Here is a 20,697-nt window from a genome sequence, read left to right as displayed (position 1 = left end):
CAGTTGAGCTGCCAGTCGCTCATGGAGGGCAGTGAGTTTCTTAAGCCAGTAGGCATGGATCATGTCAGGTCCTGGTGCTGTCCAGTTTTTCATACCCGAGACTCTGTCTTGGACATCTGCCACAGTGATGGTTACCGGGGCTTGTTCAGGGAGGTTGCTGTGGTCCTCTCGTAGAGAGGTTAGCCACTGTGCATTGCTGTTGTGGGACGCCTCCCTTTCCCATATGCCTTTCCAGTATTGTTCAGTCTCCAGCCTGGGTGGGTCTGCTCTGTTGTTATTACCCTGCCATTGAGAGTACACTTTAGCTGGTTGGGTGGCGAAGAGCCGGTTAATCCTCCTGGCTTCATTCTCTCTCGTGTATCTCTTTAGGCGGCTGGCCAAGGCTTGGAGCCTTTGTTTGGCAGTTTCGAGTGCTTCAGGTATGGGCATCTGGCTGTACTTCTTGGGTACTGATCTTTTCATTGCACCCCTTTGGAGCTCTGACAGTTGACTCACTTCCCTCCTTGTTGTCTTGATCTTAGCCTCTAACCGTCTTTTCCATGGTGGGTATTGGGTCTCATGGTTGCTCTTATAACCAAGCATCTCAAGGATCACTGATGCTGAGTTGTATATCAGCTCATTGGTTTCTGTTATGGTGTTGGTAGGGATCGTTCTCAATGCCGAATTCACATCTTCAATGAGACTTTCTGATGGTACTTCACTCAGCCGTTGTAATTGGCGTCGGGGTCGTCTGGTGTTCATTCGGGCCATGATTCTCTCTCTCAGGTCAGTTGCTGCCTCGTTCAGCTCAGATGGTTCGTTCATTACTGGGGCTACATACCCAGTCTCTGGGCGGGGAGTCGTAGTTGACTCCCTTCTGACCTGGCATCCTGGCTCCTTCCCGTAGCACTTGTGTCGTACCTCGTCAATCTCCAGTTGTGACAGCAGTTGCCGTTTGCGGATGTTGGAACACTGAGCTACTAGTTGTTTGGCAGTTAGTGTTGACTGGGGATGTCGAGCTAACCATTCCTCCCACAGTCTTTGCATGTAGCCCCTCTGACTAGGATTACTTGAGTAGTAGCATTCCAACAGATCCATGTTTTCATCTCTCGCCCATTTCCGTCTTGTTCCAGTAGCCCACTTTTCATCAGGGTGCTCTGGTCCCCCAGCACCTGACGCAGACCTTGTTTGACCGGGCGACGTCTGAGCCGGCATGTCATGCTTATTTGTGTCTCTCATGGTATGAGGTAGGCTATATAGCTCCAAGGGTCTTGCCTAAGGACCCACACTGACAGCTCAATGTCACCGTTGTAACTTTTTGCCCCAGCCCCCAGCCTGGCCTCGAACCCGGGTCTCCCGGGTGGAAGACTGGTGACTTACCAGTCTTCCATATAGTTAATATATATATATATATATATTAACTGCAATTCTGTATTAGGGCTGTGTAATAATATCGATTTTGCGATATATATCGATATTTTCTATCCTAGAAAAAAATCGTTATTCATCCGCAAGTATCGTAACATCCAACTGTCACCTTGCTCACTCACTGCTTGCTTCGTCGGGAGAGTGATTAGGTCATCAGGCTTAGAGGGATTCCTTCAGATGTTAAGTGTTAAAAAGGTATCAAACTATTCAGAGCAGGTACTTGGTGCACTTTATTTACTTTACAAATGCATGTAAGCTACAGTTTGTACCGTTTCAATTAAAAGAAACATGTTTTCTCACCACTTCTTTGATTCATTTTGTCCAGCTGTCGACTTTAAGTCTGTGTCCATGTCCAGGTATTGTGTAGTTGGTGCTTTTAATCAGTTTTCAGTTAAATTAATTAAATCCAACTCTATAAGTCACAAAATGTCACCAAAATCACTCTGTCCCTCTAAAATCTTTAAAAAAAACGCAAAAGTGTATTGAATTGTATTGTATTTAAAGTTCATACATAAACCGCAATATATATAGTTTGGATGTCATATTTAGCTGGAACGACAGATGTAGTTTAATATCATCAGTGAAAAAGAAGGAAAATGTTGCTATGTTTACCAAGAAAGAGTCACTAGACGTTTCTAACACCAGTCTATAAAAATCGTATTAAATTGTATTATTACCGCAATATATATCGTATTGTGAGCAGAATATCATGTATCGTATCATGAGATTATTGCATCACTATAGCCCTATTCTGTATAGGATTAGTATCTGCAAATGCCTGATCTAAAATGACTGATCAGTATGAAGGACAAATCCTACATTTACCAGTGACATTGATAACCTTTAGCACAACTACAAACTTCTGAAATAAAAAAAATAAAAAATTGGAGAAGAAAATATATTGTTGTCTTTGATCTCGTAGTCTTGACAACATCACACGGGGTAAAGCTGGTTATTAAAGTTCACATCTGTCCTTTACAGTGCTCACTAAAATGACAGCCAGCAGAAAGTAAATTGAATCTAGTATTTTAAAGCAAATAAATGTGTTTTACAGGGCAAGGACGCTTACAAGAATTAAGTAATATCAACTAATAACATCAATGACTGCTTAATTACCCCAGCTGGTGTATAATTTCAGACATGGAAAAAGCAGCTAACAAAAGAGGGCTACACCATAAACAAAGTACAGTCGGCACCAACGACTTAACAAGAGTGCCATCATGTGGCAAAACAACACATGGATCAGGACTTTATGTCATCAGGGTGACTGAGTCCATACTAATGTTTAGGTAAGACTGCAAGAACATGAGCACATTTCAATCAGAGTAGCAACTGGTTCTCCTTTTATACCATTACATCGACGTGAGATAGTCTGGACCAACTTCACTATGTTGATATTTCACATTTGTTTCAACAGGATTTGGACAACAAGATCAATTAATTTAAAAAAGAGAAGATAAATATTTAAGAACTGAAGAGAAGAAATTAGTACACAGGATAGAAAAGAGACTGAAATAATAGTTTGCCTCTGTATTGCTGGCTAAATGCATCTTATCTATGTGATAATGATTTCTCATGTGTAACAATGGGCTTGATTATCTTTTAGTGATCGTTTTTCTTACTTTGTAAGAAACCAGGTGGAGTTTTCTTTGCTCTTTGAGAAGCTGGCAGGGAGAAACCTCAGGGTGATGTTCATCTTTCTAGCATGGGAGGCCAACTTCTTTCCCTGTTCAACAGGAAATAAAATATCCAGTTACAATATGAGGAAAATAGTGCAATTAACATGGAGTTTATCACAGCTTAGGGGTGCACCGATTGTAGTTTTCTGGCCGATCGCCAATTACCGATCTTTTAAAAAGCTCAACTTAACAATTCCAATTTTGGTTGATACCAAATTTTTGTCTGAAATGTTGCTCAATATTACTAGAATGTTGCTGAATTGGCAACAATGGGGTGACTACAGTTAACTGTCAATGCAGAGAAATGACCTGGTCGGCCGGTTTGTCAGTCAAACCTCTCTCACAGGAGAAAAGAAAAGCACAGTGATTTTTAGACCTTTGCCGACGTTGATAACATCGGCGGATAAGATTGGTTCACATGTAAAAATCGGCCAAGCACCAATCTGCCAAAATGAAGGAAATCGGCTGCCCGATAAATCGGTGCACCCCTACTGTTTACTGTTTGTGCAATCAGACAGTTAATTAAATATTGAACATTAGATTGATGTAAAAAATCAGAATAAAATGTGAAATACAGAAAATAGATAAATCCATATTAATCATGCATTTTCATGCTTTTAAGGGTTTAACTGCAATCGAAAACAGAGTTGTTGGGAGCCACTTTATTATACTGTTCAGCTGCAGCCGCAACCCAAAACGCTGTATTTACTGTTCGTTTAAGCTCAGTATTTATTTGCCTCAAGCTCTGTGAAATAAAACAGAATTATTTCAGGAAATGTTTTAACCCTAATTTTCAAACATCCTACACTAATCCTAAACTAAAATGTTCAGTGTAATAGCGTTCCAATAAAAAAAGCAAGAGTGAAGGGCGGTAAATAAATGCATGATCTCAGACTTACTTTCAAAGTTGTACGTGGAGCCTGGATGAGATCATCTCTGGTGGCGCCGTCAGCAAATCTGCCAGTATCTTCTAGAAACCTGTAGTCTACATTACAGGCAAAGGGAAAACAGTAAATGTCTCAGGGTAGATATGTAATACAGTCCAAGTATTAAACAAGTCAGTTATTATAATGGTGGGAAAAAAAAGTTGTTCTTATATTTTGTTTTTCTGAGTTCTGCACTGAAAAAGAAAATCAAAAGCTTACAACAGAGAAGTACATATATGTTTCATTGGATTTGCAAACTGGTGCTAATGAAGTGTAAAAGTGAAAGTCATTTTCCACAAGAAAACAAAACCCCAATAAAAACAGAGGTAGCAGCATCAGTCTGCCAGGAACAGAGACTAACAGAAGGCAGAACAGAGAAAAAAGAGATTTAAAAACAATAAAGTAAATGTGTTGGAAAAACACTTCCCCAAACACACACACACACACACAAACACAATTGTGAGTACAAGAACAGTAACACATGGGTAAAACTGAACCTTACAATTGACGATTATGTGGTCATTTTTGTTAGTCAAGCCGTACAAATGCTTTTGAAAAGTTATCTAAGTACATATTTCTCTTAAAGTTTCTTTATAAAATATTTTGCAGAGCAGATTCTCACCGTTGAGAAGGGTCATTTCGTCAAAATGTGACAAAGTCACAAAAGCTGTTTTATTCCTAACACCACTGCACCTGGAGTCGTCCTTGTGTTTCTTCACACACAGCAAGCTGGAAAATAAATATACAGAACATGAAAATGTAGTTATTCTAAGCAAAACACACAAAGAGAATAATAACTGAGCAATATCATTTTAAAACTTCAACTAAAACTTCTGTGACAGCTGTAGCATGTGTCGTGGTTTCCTTAGATGCATTACTAATTGGCATTTTGTTAACAAAAATGGATTGAATTAGTATAGAGGTACTTTGGTTGAATCTGTTAAGACTAAATCTGTGGGAGTGGGAGTAAATCCTAGCGCACACAGACAGTGTTCAGACTTCCACAGACAGACAAGTGTCTGGTTCATGTCAAACAGAGACCGTGTCTTTAGTAAACGGTGCAATGAAGAATGCTGAACAGCAACCAAAACCAACAGGCAAACCATGAGAATGGGCAGGACATTTGGTAGGACCATTTAGCCAAATAAAAATTCCAGCTATGACCTCTGCTGTGACATTTTGTATTTGAGGGTTGGGTTATAAATACTTCAGGATCCCCAGAAATCTAGGAACAGAGTATGAATCATTTCTATTGGCAGGTTGTTACTGGAAGTGAATCAAAGTAAAGTTCAGACAGTAAAAACAAAAACACCGCCAGGAGTTGATCATAAATTTTAGATTTCTCCACGAAAAGGTGCAGGATTTTTATAGACTGGTGTTAGAAACGTCTAGTGACTCTTTCATGGTAAACATAGCAACATTTTCCTTCTTTTTCACTGGTGATATTAAACTACATCTGTCGTTCCAGCTAAATTAAACTAACATAGGTTAACTTAACAACTAAGCTATGTTAACCTCAACATAGGCTCGGTAAACTAACATAGACGCATTAAAGAGACCAAACAATAAATAGAGGAGTTGAAAACATCGACTATCAAAAAGCAAAATAATATTTTCAGTACTATTTAGTCTACATTTGAAGAGAAAACAAGCGATTGACAGAAAGAAAAAAAAAACTTGTCTAAATACAAATAAAAACCACTCACCTGCAGGTGTGTGTGAGGCAGGCAGGACATCTATACTTCGCTTCCTCTGATCCACAAACTCCACAACTAGACCAGAGCAAACAAATTAGAAAAGATATGGGCTTATTTTGGAGGGGAAAAAAACAAAAACAAACAATCCAGCAAAAGGGAAAAAAGGAGTGACAATGTACATAAACGGGAAAAAAAATATAAACTCAAATCAAAGCTGTAAGAGAAACGATAGTCTGCTGTGTGATTCAAAGAAGAAAAACAATACACAAGTATATGACAGTGCGTCAACCTTTTGGAACGACTTTAAACCCCGTACAACAAAAACAGGCTAGAATTCACAAGTTGACGATTCAAGCAGCGACGACTCAGCTGTCTACTTACTTTGAGAGAGACATCTTCCGTTTGGTCCTTTTCTGCTCCTCCTCTGGGCAGTAGCTATCGATGTGAGCCTCCACGTTGGACATTTTTTGTACTTTCTGCAAAATTGTTGAGCACATAGCAGGAAAAACGCAACTACACGTTGTTCAGGTTGCTGGCGGCATCAAAACAAACCTACTTCCGTTCCAGGCAGCACGTGGAAACAAGTTCCGGTTGAAAATTCCGCTCATTGGTGCCCCCTTGTGTCTGTAAGGAGCATCTGCAACTATCTCAAGTTGAAGTCAGCAAAGTTGTCCTGTATTTTGAACATTATTCAGAAGATTTCATTGATAATGGCACTAAATGGACTAAAAACTCAACTTTTTAATCTCAACTGGAGTGAAATAAGATTCTGAGAGACTCGATTTACCAGTATAAATTGTCTCTGTTTTGAGCTGATTTGTTTGCAACCAACGACTGATGATCACTATTTATGAAAATAAAATGTCTCAAAGAAAATTGAACCACTAACTGCTCTTAAAAGTTCACACAATAACAATAATACTCATAAACAAAATCAGTAATATAACTTGATTGGATTAGTGAGCACACAATTAAGCTAATATTTTGTTGAGGAACTTTTTGATTGTATTAAAACCTTTAGTCTTATTCAGGTGGACTATAACAACTTAGTAGGTACATCTTGTTATGACAGTACTTATCTACTCTTCTTTGCAAAAAAAACCCTCAAAATCTCTTATTTTAAAGGCACTCGCTGTCCACTCTGATGATGATGTGCATGGTGCTTTTACACAAAACATATTTGGAATTGTGGCCTAAAACTTCGACTTTGGACAAGAACTTATGTTTCCGTCATCTATCAAAGGTTTCTCTTTTACTACCTAAATTCTTAGTTTCTTTAATTGCTGTAAGTCAGTTGGCAGCTTGCTGAGCAATTTTTGTCTTATCTTTTCATTCAATTTGGGGAAACGTCCAGTTAGTGATGTAACAGTTCCACTGTGTTCCATGATCTCGGAAATTATTTTCTGTCCTCCCCTGACTGATTCCTTTTGACAATGAGATCTTTTGACGAACTACAGATTTTCCTGTTAGAGATGACTAAGAAACTGTCCAAATAGAACAACTGAACATTATGTTGTGTTAATCAGAGGTACCTTAAGTGACAGCAGGGGTGTAGTGACAACATTAGAATTACACATCTCAAGTTATAAGACTGATGTAACAATTTCGTAAGGTGTAATTAATTGTGGTATCTATTACTATCCACATTCCCTTTTGTTTCCAGTTGTACCAGTTTCCAGTTCTTTAGCTTTTCATCACCAGCATAAGATCTTAAAGGCAATATGCAGACCTTTTTATCCACTTCATAAATATAAGCGTTCACTATGAATTTTTGATATTTGAAAAATCAGATGCAAGGATGGACAAATTTGTGTAGATTGATGAGTGGATAAAATGATGGACAGACTGATGGGCGAATTGATAAATGTAACTTTTCCTTGTTTAAAATGAAAAGCTTCTACAGCATATTGGTTGAAAACTGTAGTTTTAGACGTTCAGAATACTGAAAATAAAACCATAAAATGGATACACATTTTTTCCATATTTTGCCAGACTTGGGAAATGCCTTTAAAATCCGTGGTATTTATACTGGCAGTTATCATGCAAATATTTTTTCATTTTTTCAAAAAAAGGACAAAAAGCAGCAAACCATCTGTGAATAAAATGTACCATTTATTTATTTATTTATTTACACATTTCCATCCATTGTTATACTCCAAAAACTTCACAGAACGCTTTTAATAATATAAGTTAAGACTATTTTGACTGTTTGACTCTGGCCAAAAATAGCTGCCAGTCAGCAAACAACCTCTGAATGTGAAAGTATTTGATGAACAGTCACAGAAATGAACTCTCAAATGTACCTTTTAGACATAAATAACAGAGCTGTGATTGGCCAAACAGTTTATCTGAGAGTATAACTTACTTAGCAATGTGAATAAAAAAAAAAGAAAAGATTATAAATAAAAAATAAAAATATGCCGTCAATATATACACAGTAATTTTTGATGACTTGTTGTCTGTTGTTGCAGCACCAACGGTAGGTTCCTGGACCTACCAAAAAGAGAAAAAGCTACAAAACTGCGTCTATCAAAAATTGGTTCATAAATTAGAAATGACCAAATGAACATAAGTAATCGTATAACACAAAAAAAATCTTGATGTAACCGGTACATACAACGCATCATTTATAAGGACTATTTGACAATAGCAACTAGTCTGGAAAGCAAATAAGCAGGTAGAGGTAGAGCACCATTGGTCAAGATGTCAGAGTCCAACTGGGCAAGACCAAAGACAAAACAAGGCTATTAAAAATACTGCCTTAGATGGGACTTTGCATTTTAAAGCAGTTACATAATATCCACACACTATTGCACTTGCATACACTTTTGTTAGACAGTGCCCAGTGCAGAAGCCTGGCCCGTTCCTTCTGGTTTGACCCCTGCATAGGATGGTCTGGGTGTGCTTTCTGTGTGAGGTTTGGAATATGGAGAGGCTGCTGCGTTTGGAGGCCCTTCCCTGTGTTTAGGGATTAACATATGAGCCCATATGCAGTCAGTCTAAGCACTGTAAAAATGTCAAGCAAACCGTTGTTTACACATTTATTGGAAAGCACAGATCTCCTTTTCCTTGCTGGCACAAACGCTCCATGAAGTTTGAGTTCTCAGCACCTGGAATTTGTTACTCTCCCAAAGTCAATAATGCTGTTCAATAAAACCAACCAACTCTCTTGAACCCATCCTTTGATCTAGCCGAGGCAGCATCTCTTAGAAAGGAAGGCGTGTTTGAGCTTCTGAGTGATTTATGAGAGCTAGTTACAGGACAATGTAGGGGTCAGAGGAAGCAGACAGGACCAGTTTCTAAGTGTTGTCGATGGTTAAGCAGTGAAGAAGAAAATTCCTGGATGTCTGTGATAGGTAGCTGACGACTGTCCTGAGTGAGGAAGAAAAAATGAGACTGGTGCCAGCTGCCATCTTGAATCTGAAACAAAAAAAAAAAACTGTGATTAATACCTTTAGTTTTTTATGGTTCAAATGATTTAAAGCACTTCAAAAATCCAAATGTTTTCCATTTCCCCAGCTCATATATAGCAGCCTCCACACATATTAGCATCCCTTGTTCAAATGTGCAAAAAACGTCCATCTGAAATAAAAAAATATATATATACTTTATGGCAGAGGTATAGTCTTTCATGGAAAAATCCAACTTTTGATCAAACCTTTAATTCGGATATTTTTTCATAGTAGAAGGATTGTTAGTCATTTCTCTTGGTTTCTGTTTAACCATTTCTGTGGGGATATTTTTTTGCTATATACTCCACAGATTTGGTTGTTTTTAATTTTTTATTCATGTGTTTATGACGTCATGCTTTCTTATTTTTTCAGAACCACAGGACAGGTCTAACTGCTGTGGTTGTTGGGTTTTGGGTTCCATGATTAGAACCCAAAACCTTCTTGGTGCAAGGCGACAGAGCTACCAAGTGCAACACTAACACTTCACTCTAAAAATGTTTTCCACTAGTATTCGATTTACAGAAAACATTTGAATGATTCTCCTTTAGAGAAAAGATCCACTGAGTGAGTTAAGCTAACCACACCATGTGTGTCTAATCCTGCTATTCAAAATGTGCTTTCTATCCATCTCATTACCTTGCATTCATCCTGAATCAGATGTGGTTCAAGTAATGTGTTAGATGTATGTTTATTCCAACCAATAAACCGGGGTTTGGAGTCTTCTCTTTGCATGGATGCGGAGGAGCTGAATTTGTCTTTGGTTTTGTAGGATTGATCACCCAGACAGTGAAATGTGATGCTTTGGCTTGCTTCAGAACTCAATAAATGGAGAAACTTCATTTGGACTTTCCCAATGTCAAACTCCAGCTATAAGAAAGGAATAGAAAGTATGACTGTAGTATCATAAGCACAAAGATAATGGTAAGAGATCTCTTCAACCAAAATTTATTTAGTCTAATTTCTAATGCTCAAGTATTGACATGTTTAGTGTTTTACTTCTCCACTGATACCTTATTGGAGGCCACTGGGTGTAAACAAGTCTGTCCACCTCCAGTAAAGTTGCAGAAGACCTTGAAGGCATCAGAAGTGCAGCCAAGGTTTGGATCAATCCAAAACCAATCTGAAATAAAATGGAGAAAATGTTCAATTACACAGAGATGCAACACTCACATCCATCAAATTTTGAGTCATCTGAATATCCAAGATTATGGATCCTGGAAACATGTCAAGAAGGAAGGACTTTGTGTTCCTCACCCAATCTTTAAGGCTAACTACAGCCACCCTACCTAATTGCAGGTAAAGATTGGAACCTAGACAAATTTATCAAGGTTCTTTTTTCCATCACAAAAAGTCCGCATCAGTGCAGACAAGGCCCCAGCTAAAGCTAGAACTACTGATCAAACCTGAAATCTGTGTGTAGTGATGGACTCGCGTCTGGGCCTTCAAACACATAAAGTCAGTTACAAAGTCAGCCTTCTATCAGCTGAAAAAAAAAATCCACGATTAAAGCAATAATGTCCCACAAAGATCTTGAGAAATTCATCCACATGTTTATCTTTAGTTGAACTAATTACTTTACAGTGTCTCCACAGGTCTGCCTAAAAAAATCAATTAGGCAGCTGCAGCTGAGCCAGGATGCGGCTGTTCACGTTCTCACTAAAACGTGAAAGATAGAGAACATCACCTCAGTTCTGAAGTCCTCCCACTGGCTCCCTGTAGCTCAGAGAATATATTTTAAAATAGTTATATTAGTTTATCCTTAAGGCCTGTTGTTAACCCAGACCAGTCAAGACTTCTAGTCCAAGTCTACTCTGCTTCCTCAGAATCAGATCTAAACATGGAGAAGCAGCCTTCAGTTTTCATTCATCACTAATGTGGAACAAACTTCCAGAAAACTGCCAAAATGCTGAAACACTGAGTTTGACTAAAAACACATTTGCTTAGATAGCAGTCCATCTTACTCTGGTGTATCGTATAATCTGGCTAATCTCTCCAACATGTGACTCAGAGAACTTACCATCTTTGTGTTGTAAGTGCTGACAGTCCAGCAGGTCTTTACAGACACGAGCCGGATTTTCCTTTGTGCCAAGAGGTTTTTTGATGCTCTCAATCACTCCGCTCAGGTAGCGCAGGGTCTTCAGTATCTCTACGTTCTGGTCTGGCAGGTTCATTTCAATGTTCTGAAAGATCTGGTTATGCAAGGGAAACAGAGGAGTCAAACTACAGAGTAATGAGGATTTAAAACCTCTATTACAATTATCCTTTAAAACAGCACCCTTATTTATTTGTATTAGGTGAACTTCAACCGAATTTTAGGTTTTACACCATGATCACAAAAACTAAAATATATCCCTCTGAAAATAAGGTATCTATAAGCTTCCATTTTTGAATATAATGATTAAAACAAATTATCCTTCAATGATATTATGACATAGAGAGAACAGGCTTTATGTGCTTTACCTCTGTCCTGATGGCAGCGTTGGTGTCAGACTGCCTGTGGAGAGCTGAGTCATCATAAATGTATCTCTGTAGATTGAGAACCAACATGATTAGACACATTCAAACCATAACAGTCACTATCTATTGTAATCCTACAGAAAAACTGTAGAAGGCCTGTATCTATAAAGTCTCACATTATTAATTTTAGCAGAATTAACAATAATCTTTTATAAACACTACAGATGATATTTGATTAAAGAAGAATCTGATAAAGTGGAAGTAAAACTGGAAGTAAAGATAATAGAAGTTGATAAATGATTCACTTTGCCAAGTGCTACAAGACAACATTTTCTGAAATTCATTATTTGTTGGTTAGTCGTTTTTGAAAAGACTCTAGAAAAAAGAAAAACATTTTAACAGGACATGGGAATGTTATAAAGTTGTTGCCTCTCCATATGTTACACATTTTGTTTTGCATTTAGAATTTCATTCTATCAAACTAAACTCTGTGTAAACATGATTCCTGGCACAAAACACTTACTGTGGGTCCGGGGGGGCCCGGTGGTCCCTGAAGAGGAAAAAAAGATTAAGACTGCATGAGTTATTGGCAAAACAAATGGTCCCAATCAGATCAGTCTCTAAGAGATTCTCTGTGAAGTAGCACTACTGGTAGATTTTACAGCTTTATCCCAAAACACAAAATACTTAAAAATATGATTTTTAGTATTAAAATTTTTTAATGCATGTCAGTCCAGCTTTTAAAATACCGTATTTTCCACACTATAAGGTGCACCTTTATATATGAAGGCTTTTTTCATATATAAGGCGCCATTATAAGGCGCATAGAATAGATACTTCAGTTTGGGTTGCCATACTCTATTATTACACATCTACATTTGTAAAGAAGTGGTCCCTGAGTACTTTATATAGTAGCAGTCGTTGTTTCACTCACGGTGTTGGTGTTGCGATATTTTGCCCAACTGCTTTCTGGGTAACACAGACCAACCGACACGCTGCCGCCACAGTCGCTGTCTCTCTTCCTCAATATTGGTCCATATATAAGGCGCACTGTCAGTTTTTGAGGAAATTTAAGGTTTTTAGGTGCGCCTTATAGTGCGGAAAATACGGTAATTTAAATGCAACATGTTCTGTACAGTGTTTGTTTGATGGACATGTGATACTGAAGTTAAGACTCACCTGTGGTCCTGGAGTTCCATGTGGTCCTTGAGGCCCCTGAAAGAGTACCATGAAGTGTAAAGAATTTACATTCACTCATGATTATTATCAATGGTACATTAATTTTATTCTTTCATTGTGTTTTCATAGACAATACCTAATTTCAAAACAAGACCGTCAGCAGTTCCCAAAACAAAAAAAAAAACCTCGTCAAAGCGCAGGCAGGGTCAGTGAGACCACACACAGTGTAAAATAATCGTTTGGTCCAAATGATTCCATTTCTTAATTGTTTTGGTATTTTTACTATACCAGTTTAGTACCAGGTGTTTGGGATCATTTCACAGTTGGAATAAATTGGTGTCCAAGCTTGAATCACCTGGAACATTCACTTCCAATGAGTGGAAATTGGTCAGAATGTTCAGGAACAACAAATGAACTGTTCATTAACCAGAAGATGTCAATGTCACTGTTCTTCATGCACATGTAAAATCTCCAGAGGTCTAAAATGAGAAGCCAAATGCTTTGTAAAAAACAAGAGACTCTTAGGCTTGATGCATGATTTTTGAAGTAAGAGCTATATTTCTGACAAGTCATGTACAGTATAGTTATACCACTGAAGCTTTCTTCTACGTCTCTTCACAACTGAATACTATTTTTGCTATCTACTCCTTCATCTTACAAAACAACAATATATTTTGAATAGCACAAACTACACAAACTTAAGATACTCACCATTTCACCATTGCTTCCTTTTGGACCCTTTGGGCCCTAAAGCAGGTTAAAAAAGAACAACCTGTCACTTTAACATCAAGCACATTGCAATAAGTTGATTGCAAGTTCAAACCTACAGGATTTCCTAGTGGACCAATCATTCCTTCAGGGCCCACAGGTCCAGCAAATCCCTGAAAGGTGAAATAAATTTGTACATCAACCCAAAATGCAATGGAATTACAAACCAATATTTTTATAATTAGCCTTCATTTAAAAAATCATTTGCATGTATTTTGTGTGTATTTACGTCCCAAAAATTATCCTTTTCTTTTGTACTACAAGCACTTTGAAAGGTGGTATACAAATAAAATTTGATTGATTAATAATACCAATGCAAGTAATATAAGAGTAGATATTCGGTTACACTAGGTCTCATATCAAAAGGAAAATTAAATGTAAAAACCTAATTTTAACCAGGGCACCAAAATGGAAATGACACTGATCTTTTAAAAATGCACTGAAGACAACCTTTTATTATTAAACATAGATATTATGTGTCAAATGTGAGAAAATCAACATTTAGAGTTTATTTGAACTTACCAAAGAACCTACAGGCCCTTTAGGGCCTGGGATGCCTCTCAGTCCCAAGTCACCATTTGGGCCCTGTGTCCAGGCAAACATAAACAACAATGTCATCAATATTATGTTTTGCTTCATTAGAATTGCACAACTTAAATGTTTCTTACTTTTGGCCCAGGAAAGCCTTGTAAACCAACCATTCCCAAATCTCCAGACTCTCCCTGCAGACACAAAGATATCAGTGACCCCAAAAAGCCATATGAAAAAATAAGAACATGCATAGTGCTTATGATTTTATGTTATGCTTCGAAGCATTCTAAGGCAATGCATTCAATATCCCATACAAAATGGCCTTTGTGTCTATTTTGGAAAAACTTGAACAGATATTGGTTTTGTGTCTGGATCTACTGTAGCCCCAACAACCCTCCACATAACTTACAAGAAACACACACACACGCGCGCGCACACACAGGAGGAATGTCTGCATCCTTTTCTGTGTCTCTGTGTCTCTGTGTCTGCTTCTCAGGTGTTTCTAGTGGCATGTTTGTACAGCCAGTCTTTCACATCCTTTGGAGAGCTCCTTTTTCAAACCAGCGTCTTTGGCTGGGAAACTGCATTCACTGAGAAGTGTAAAGGAATCTGACCCAGGGGTAAAAATCCCCCCCTCTGCTTTAGAAATGTCAGTGGAGATAATGAGTAGAAAGAGGGGAGATGGGGGGACTGAGTTCTGTTCCCTTTCTCTCATTCTCTCTCTGTTTGTTACATAAGTAAAGTGGAGCACCTCTTTTTCTCAGGACACTGGAGCACGCTGCTCTTACATAACTTTTCAGATGGAATGTTTCCATTTCAATTCTCGCCCCAGTAATTTGTTGCTCTATCCAGGCTGGAAAAGCATCAGGCACAGATATTTTGACTAAATACATATCAGTTACATATAGCCTGAAGTTATATTTGGAGAGAAGTTTAGGAAAGAAGCCAGTTTATAATCCTGCTCAACAAGAACATTCCTAGGATGGTATCAGTTATCCAGATTAATGTGGTACGGTTGGTGGATTATGTCGTTATGTTTTTATTCAGATAAGTTTTCATGCGTCCTTTATTTTTTGTGAGATTCTGCTTGGTTTTAGTTTGTGTTGTGTGTTTTTCTGTCCATCCATCCATCCATTTTCTTTACACCCTTGTCCCTCAGTGGGGTCAGGAGGTGCTGGTGCCCATGTCCAGCTAACGTTCCGGGCGAGAGGCGGGGTCACCCTGGACAGGTCGCTAGTCTGTCGCAGGGCAACACAGAGAACGTTTTTCTGTCTTGTAGCTCAAATAACTTTATTTTATAATCATTTTCCATCTGCTTCGTGCAAAGATTCCTTTTCATATTTAATATGATTGAACCTTTTCTGTCCCATTTGGTTCCAGCTCCCCAGAGACACTGCGCTTCATGCTTTCATCTTTCAGTATATTGCTATTCTTATTAACCATTTGTTTGCGTCCTAGAGTTTATCTACTATTTAGACATTTTCTATTTTTTCTTTTTGTCTTCTGTAGAATTCTTGCGATGTAAATTTTATTTTGTCGCATCATAAATTGAAGCGTAACCCCCATTTAATTCGCAATTATCTTTTGAATCTTTAGGCGGCAATGCATATTCTTGATATTTGAATAACAATTAGAGAAATTTAAATACACATCAGGGAAAAAGGTGATAAAATATGCAAATTGGATGAAGATAAAAATCAACCAAAAGGTAGATTTTCATGTTAAAGTTTCTAAACTGCACATCATCTAAACTGCACATTTGGTGTTCTGCATACAGCTTTGGGTCTCATCTACATGGAGTTTCCACTCACTGGTTGTCCTTTAGGTCCTGGATCACCTTTCTTGCCTTGGTCACCTGTCGACCCCTCTACGCCTTTGGATCCAGGAGCTCCCCTGTCTCCAAGCAGGCCGAATTCCCCCTAAATTATTATAAAGTGTAATTTACTCACAAATTTATAAAAAAAAAACATTAATTTAGTGTAAAACACCAACTTCAGTTAATTGAGCTTTTTTCTATTTTTTCCTTCCGTCTTAGTTCTTCTCACCTTCTGACCAGGTGGTCCGCTCTCTCCAGGTGCTCCAGGACGTCCAATTTCTCCCCTGGGACCTGGACGCCCAGCAGGGCCCTCTGAGCCCAACGAGCCTCGCTGACCCTTCAGGTGAACAAGAAGTGTAATCAAGAAAATGCTAGTTGCGTCTGGCAACTTGAAGAACAACATCTGAATAAAAGGTAAGAATCGTGGTTGGAAAAACGTTTTGAAATCAGTAACATTTGCTCCTTGTTGATTATCACCAACTTTCAGTAGAAGATATTTTTCCACACAACCTCTCTTTAGGCAAAAGCTTTAGTATTTTGGAATCAGCAGCAATTTGGTCTGTCTATAAATAAATATAGGCAGAAATATATTTAAAACACGGCGAGTGATAATTCTTAAATGTGGGGGGAAAATTATACCTGGGAGAAACTATTGGTTATTTAGAATGTTTTCTTTTCATGATATTTGACAATAAGAACAAACGTTAAAGAAGATCATTGTTGTGATCAGGTGCAACAACATAAGCAGTTATCAGAAATTTGCCACTTAATTTTAAGAAACTGTAAACTAATAAAATAGCAAGTTAATGTTAAATATGTGAAAAACAAAAAAGTATGAACCCAAAAATAAGTTCCACCCATTTTTCGACAAGAATCTTTCTTCTTCTGCTTCACAACTAGATGCAACAAAGAAGGTAGCAAAACAACAGCAAGAAAATGTCCTGATGCAGGGGGTTTTGTTAGCTATGAGAGAAAACACCAAAGTTGTGTGATTTTCTGATTAGACTGTTTCTTAAGTTCTAAGGGTGCCACACAAACTCTACCAGCAGTCAATGAGCTACTGTCTAATTCTGCTTTGCCATAAAAGCTAGTAAAGCTTAATGAATACCAAGTATTTTCCCTTTCTTTCAAACATTTTATAACAGTAACAGTTGTTCCTTTGTAGTGTCTGGTGGTTTTCTGCTCCATTTGCTGCGTGGTGAAGCAAAATGGAACAACTCATTAGAAAACACACAGAGTTCGCTGTCATCCCAGATATGGCTTCTATTCTTCAGTCTCTTTTAGACGAGTTGACAAGTTGAGAACCAGACGGAAATTGCAGAGCTGTCATGAAACCCAAAAAAGAGTTAAAGGGTTTTTTTTGCAATCCTTCAACTTCTTGAGATTTAATGAGGATGGAGCAGCAACTCTCTCACACATATGCATGGCCGTACAGGCGCTTTGGAAAATGTTGTGGAGAACTAAGATGATTGATTTACTGTTGGATGGAGAGTTGGGCAAAATCCCACACTAAGGAAAATTCCCACAGTTCCGGCAGTGGCCATTAAAACACATGTGAACATGCAAAACCCTCTTGAGTATAGAGGCTATGGGCATTAAGGGCTGTTTTGAAATCAATGCATATCTGGTTTTGAATACACACTGGGTCATTAAAAATCTGGGAACTGCTCAGCAGAGGCTCCTACGTGGCCTGGGTGATAATTTTACAATGTTGTTGTGGAGCTTGGCAAGTCAGTCTCATATTACTTCAACTTAAATTACATGTCATAACATTTTTAACATCCTCTTCACTAGACTACGCAATGTTTTTGCACATTAAAACTATTCCTAGGTTCGGCCATCTGCGTTCCTTTGGCTGAGGTTTATGGCAACACATTGGTAAATTTAGAAAATACAATAAAACACCAACAAAATTACACTGATTGGATAGTTTATGTGAAGAAATGACACATTCCTGTGCAAAATAAACAGCTCAAAATGCAATATCTGCATCACTGTGTGAGATAAACTACAATTAGAGCAAGAGATTCCTGAATTAGTCACACTGGATTTTTATACGATGTTGTGTAAATGAAATTCACACAAGGGAACCTGACTTTCCAAGCCTGTCTAAAATTCTCCAGTTTGGCTGCTGACATGTTTAAATAAACCCACAGTGCTACAGTCAGGTGAGACCAATAAAATCAAACAAGCCAAGCAAAGCCGAGTTCATTTAGGAAGCACTTTAGAAACGACACTGACCAAAGTGCTGAACAAAGAATGATTGAAATAAATGAAAGTAATGTTATGATTTAAAAAAAAAAATTAAATGATTAAAGGTAAAAGTGGCAAAAATAAAATACCACAAACAATTAATGAAAATAAAACTGAAATAAATATAAACTGATTAAGATATGAATGTCAAAGATTAGTAAAATAAATCATTTTAAGTGAATATAGACAACTAACATGGTGCCAGTATGTGGATTTTCATACCGATCACCTGATCTTCCAGAGGAGAACATAGATTTGTTTCAATTTGAAATTAAGCTTTAATGGCACAGGCAGAAAAGGAATTGTAGTTTTTGTGAATATTGATCTAAGTAGGTTAATAGTTTATTTTCCAACTATAATAAAACCAATACTGAAAGTTCTTTAAAAAATTTGCTTTTTAAATACTTAATTTCATGCTGGCTAACATTTGCTGACACATTAAAGGCAAAGATCTCAAGGTTTTCAACTCTGTTTGGATGTGAGATCCAAGTTTTTCCAACTCTTTTCAGTGTTTTTTCCACATTGTTGTTTATTACTGACCATTCAAAAAATCCTTAGCCTTTCCTTTTCTGAAACATGGCTAAAAACGTACCGCTTCTAAAGTACCAAAGTTCAAATTTTGCATAAACAGAGCTGCAGTCTTGTAAGATTGTAAAACCACCAGATTGGTCAGAAGTCATCTCCAACCTCTGTATACTCTAAATTTGTCCGTAGTATTTGTGTATTCTGAAGGCTAAACCCTCATTGTACCTCAGAAAGCTTTAATCACAACCAAACAGCCAGAATCTTCTGCAGTGCAATGCAGCTGTTACCTGTCGCCCTGGTTTTCCTGGCAGACCTTGTAAGCCAGTCAGTCCTGGAAGACCATCTGGTCCTGGATAACCTTTCAGTCCCGTGAGTCCAGGTAAACCAGTTGGACCCTGGAGAATGACAACATCTCTCATTTAAAAATTCTAATTCAAAAATACTTTATTGATCCCAAAAGGAGATTAAATTATGGTAATATTCAGGCTGAACATTGACATTGATGATCCCAAATGCAGTCTTGTTAAAGCACCTGGTGTCAACAGTTTTTTATATCCTCCTACACTGGGACACATAATCGTGTCTGGAGTCTTGAGATTAAATTAACATAAATTAACATTAAAAAGTGATGTTTTTGTTGTATGAAGACTTCAAAGTTAAATTTGAAAACCTAAAATTAAATTTTAGGTTTTGCTCTAAAGTGAATGGGACTAGGTATCATTATTTTATCATTTGATTAAAAAGCTTCATTAGTTAACATTGTGAAGCTTGAAAGCTTGGTTTTTTTCCTCTACATAAGTATTACAATGGAAATATTTCTCCCTCAAGCCACAGTCTCTTCAGAAGCCATGCTTCTTTCGATCGCTGCTCAGTGCAGAGTAAAATAACATAGTATGTGTCTTTTCAGCTGGCAAAATTGTTTTTTTTTATTAAAAAATATATGAAATTTACACAGCAGTAAAAAAAATGTTGCAGTAGTTTCTGTCTAAGCCAGACAATCACTCACTTCAGCACCAGGGGCTCCATTCAGACCCCTCACTCCCTTCTTTCCAGCTGAGCCCTAAAATGTGAAAAACATGAAATGTAAGGCACAAATAAAAGTCAATGTAGAGGACAAGACTTTCAAGCAACTCAAGTCGTGCAGTGTTTGTATATTTCAACTATTCAGTCAGGAAAACATGGAATAAACATCTGGAAACAAGTCATTGTGACAAGTAGATTTTTTTCAAATCGTAAAATAATAATAAAAAAATGTATACTAAAAAATTACACAGCAATATCACACTTTCATATCCAGAAAGACAAATGCATAAAAAAAGCTATTTATAGCTTCAGAGCATACAAACATGGTATGGTTTACCAAAGCTTTTAATTTGAAACAGGCATAAACAGGAAACCAGAAAAAGTCTCCAGTGTTTTCATGTCAGACCAAATGATGAACGTTTCTAACAGAAGGCAGCAGATGTTGCTTTTTGTGTACCTCACAAAAAGAGACTGAACCAAAGCCAAGCAGAGAAAACAACAGGTAAATAAGTGGCGACGACAAACTGTATTTACCTAGTTGCTTGTCTGATATCATTGTGTAACTTAGAGCATCTCTCCGAATTGAGAGCCTGGACACTTTATGATTTTGTTTTCAAGTTGTTTTTAAGTTACATATGTTACATTTTAAATGTGCAGGTAAAACACGTGCAGTGACTCACAGGAGGCCCTATTTCTCCTTTAACTCCTCCTTCTCCAGGCTGGCCAGGTAGGCCCTTCACCATGCAACAAAATAAACACATACAGCCAATAAAAATTATTATCCTTATCAAAGTTGTGTTAATGCAATGTTTTAAAGTCTGTTGACTCACCGGTGGGCCGGGTGGTCCAATTCTGCCACGAGGTCCAATCACACCAACATGACCCTGGAACATTGATATTTGAGACGCTTTTCTGATCACCTTTAAATACTCAAACTAGATATTCATTTTTCTGGAGGGAAGGAATGTTGCTGCATGTTTAATG

General features: G+C 37.7%; 2 protein-coding genes across 2 annotated transcripts in view; both read right to left on the bottom strand.

The window, feature by feature from the left end:
* LOC103463073 (N(G),N(G)-dimethylarginine dimethylaminohydrolase 1) overlaps positions 1–6,292 on the bottom strand; it is a 118,669-nt gene extending 112,377 nt beyond the window's left edge. The window contains exons 1-5 of the mRNA XM_081606049.1: positions 6,091–6,292; positions 5,719–5,784; positions 4,635–4,741; positions 3,986–4,071; positions 3,030–3,133 (exon numbers count right to left, since the gene is read on the bottom strand). Coding sequence (XP_081462175.1) covers positions 3,030–3,133; positions 3,986–4,071; positions 4,635–4,741; positions 5,719–5,784; positions 6,091–6,206 — 479 coding nt within the window. The 5' untranslated portion in view covers positions 6,207–6,292. The remainder of the gene's footprint in view (positions 1–3,029; positions 3,134–3,985; positions 4,072–4,634; positions 4,742–5,718; positions 5,785–6,090) is intronic.
* Positions 6,293–7,802: 1,510 nt separating this feature from the next.
* The window catches only part of col24a1 (collagen type XXIV alpha 1), an 84,934-nt gene continuing 72,039 nt past the window's right edge, over positions 7,803–20,697 (bottom strand). Inside the window, exons 44-60 of the mRNA XM_017304551.2 lie at positions 20,544–20,597; positions 20,394–20,447; positions 19,697–19,750; positions 18,978–19,085; positions 16,142–16,249; positions 15,908–16,015; positions 14,234–14,287; positions 14,088–14,150; positions 13,625–13,678; positions 13,509–13,544; positions 12,798–12,833; positions 12,142–12,168; positions 11,622–11,687; positions 11,179–11,350; positions 10,172–10,281; positions 9,798–10,028; positions 7,803–9,129 (exon numbers count right to left, since the gene is read on the bottom strand). Coding sequence (XP_017160040.2) covers positions 8,983–9,129; positions 9,798–10,028; positions 10,172–10,281; positions 11,179–11,350; positions 11,622–11,687; positions 12,142–12,168; positions 12,798–12,833; positions 13,509–13,544; positions 13,625–13,678; positions 14,088–14,150; positions 14,234–14,287; positions 15,908–16,015; positions 16,142–16,249; positions 18,978–19,085; positions 19,697–19,750; positions 20,394–20,447; positions 20,544–20,597 — 1,482 coding nt within the window. The 3' untranslated portion in view covers positions 7,803–8,982. The remainder of the gene's footprint in view (positions 9,130–9,797; positions 10,029–10,171; positions 10,282–11,178; positions 11,351–11,621; positions 11,688–12,141; positions 12,169–12,797; positions 12,834–13,508; positions 13,545–13,624; positions 13,679–14,087; positions 14,151–14,233; positions 14,288–15,907; positions 16,016–16,141; positions 16,250–18,977; positions 19,086–19,696; positions 19,751–20,393; positions 20,448–20,543; positions 20,598–20,697) is intronic.

This window comes from Poecilia reticulata, chromosome 4 (genome assembly GCF_904066995.2).
Source record: "Poecilia reticulata chromosome 4, P_reticulata-male-v2, whole genome shotgun sequence".
Classification (NCBI taxonomy): Eukaryota; Metazoa; Chordata; class Actinopteri; order Cyprinodontiformes; family Poeciliidae; genus Poecilia; species Poecilia reticulata.
This window is presented reverse-complemented; position numbering and strand designations above follow the sequence as displayed.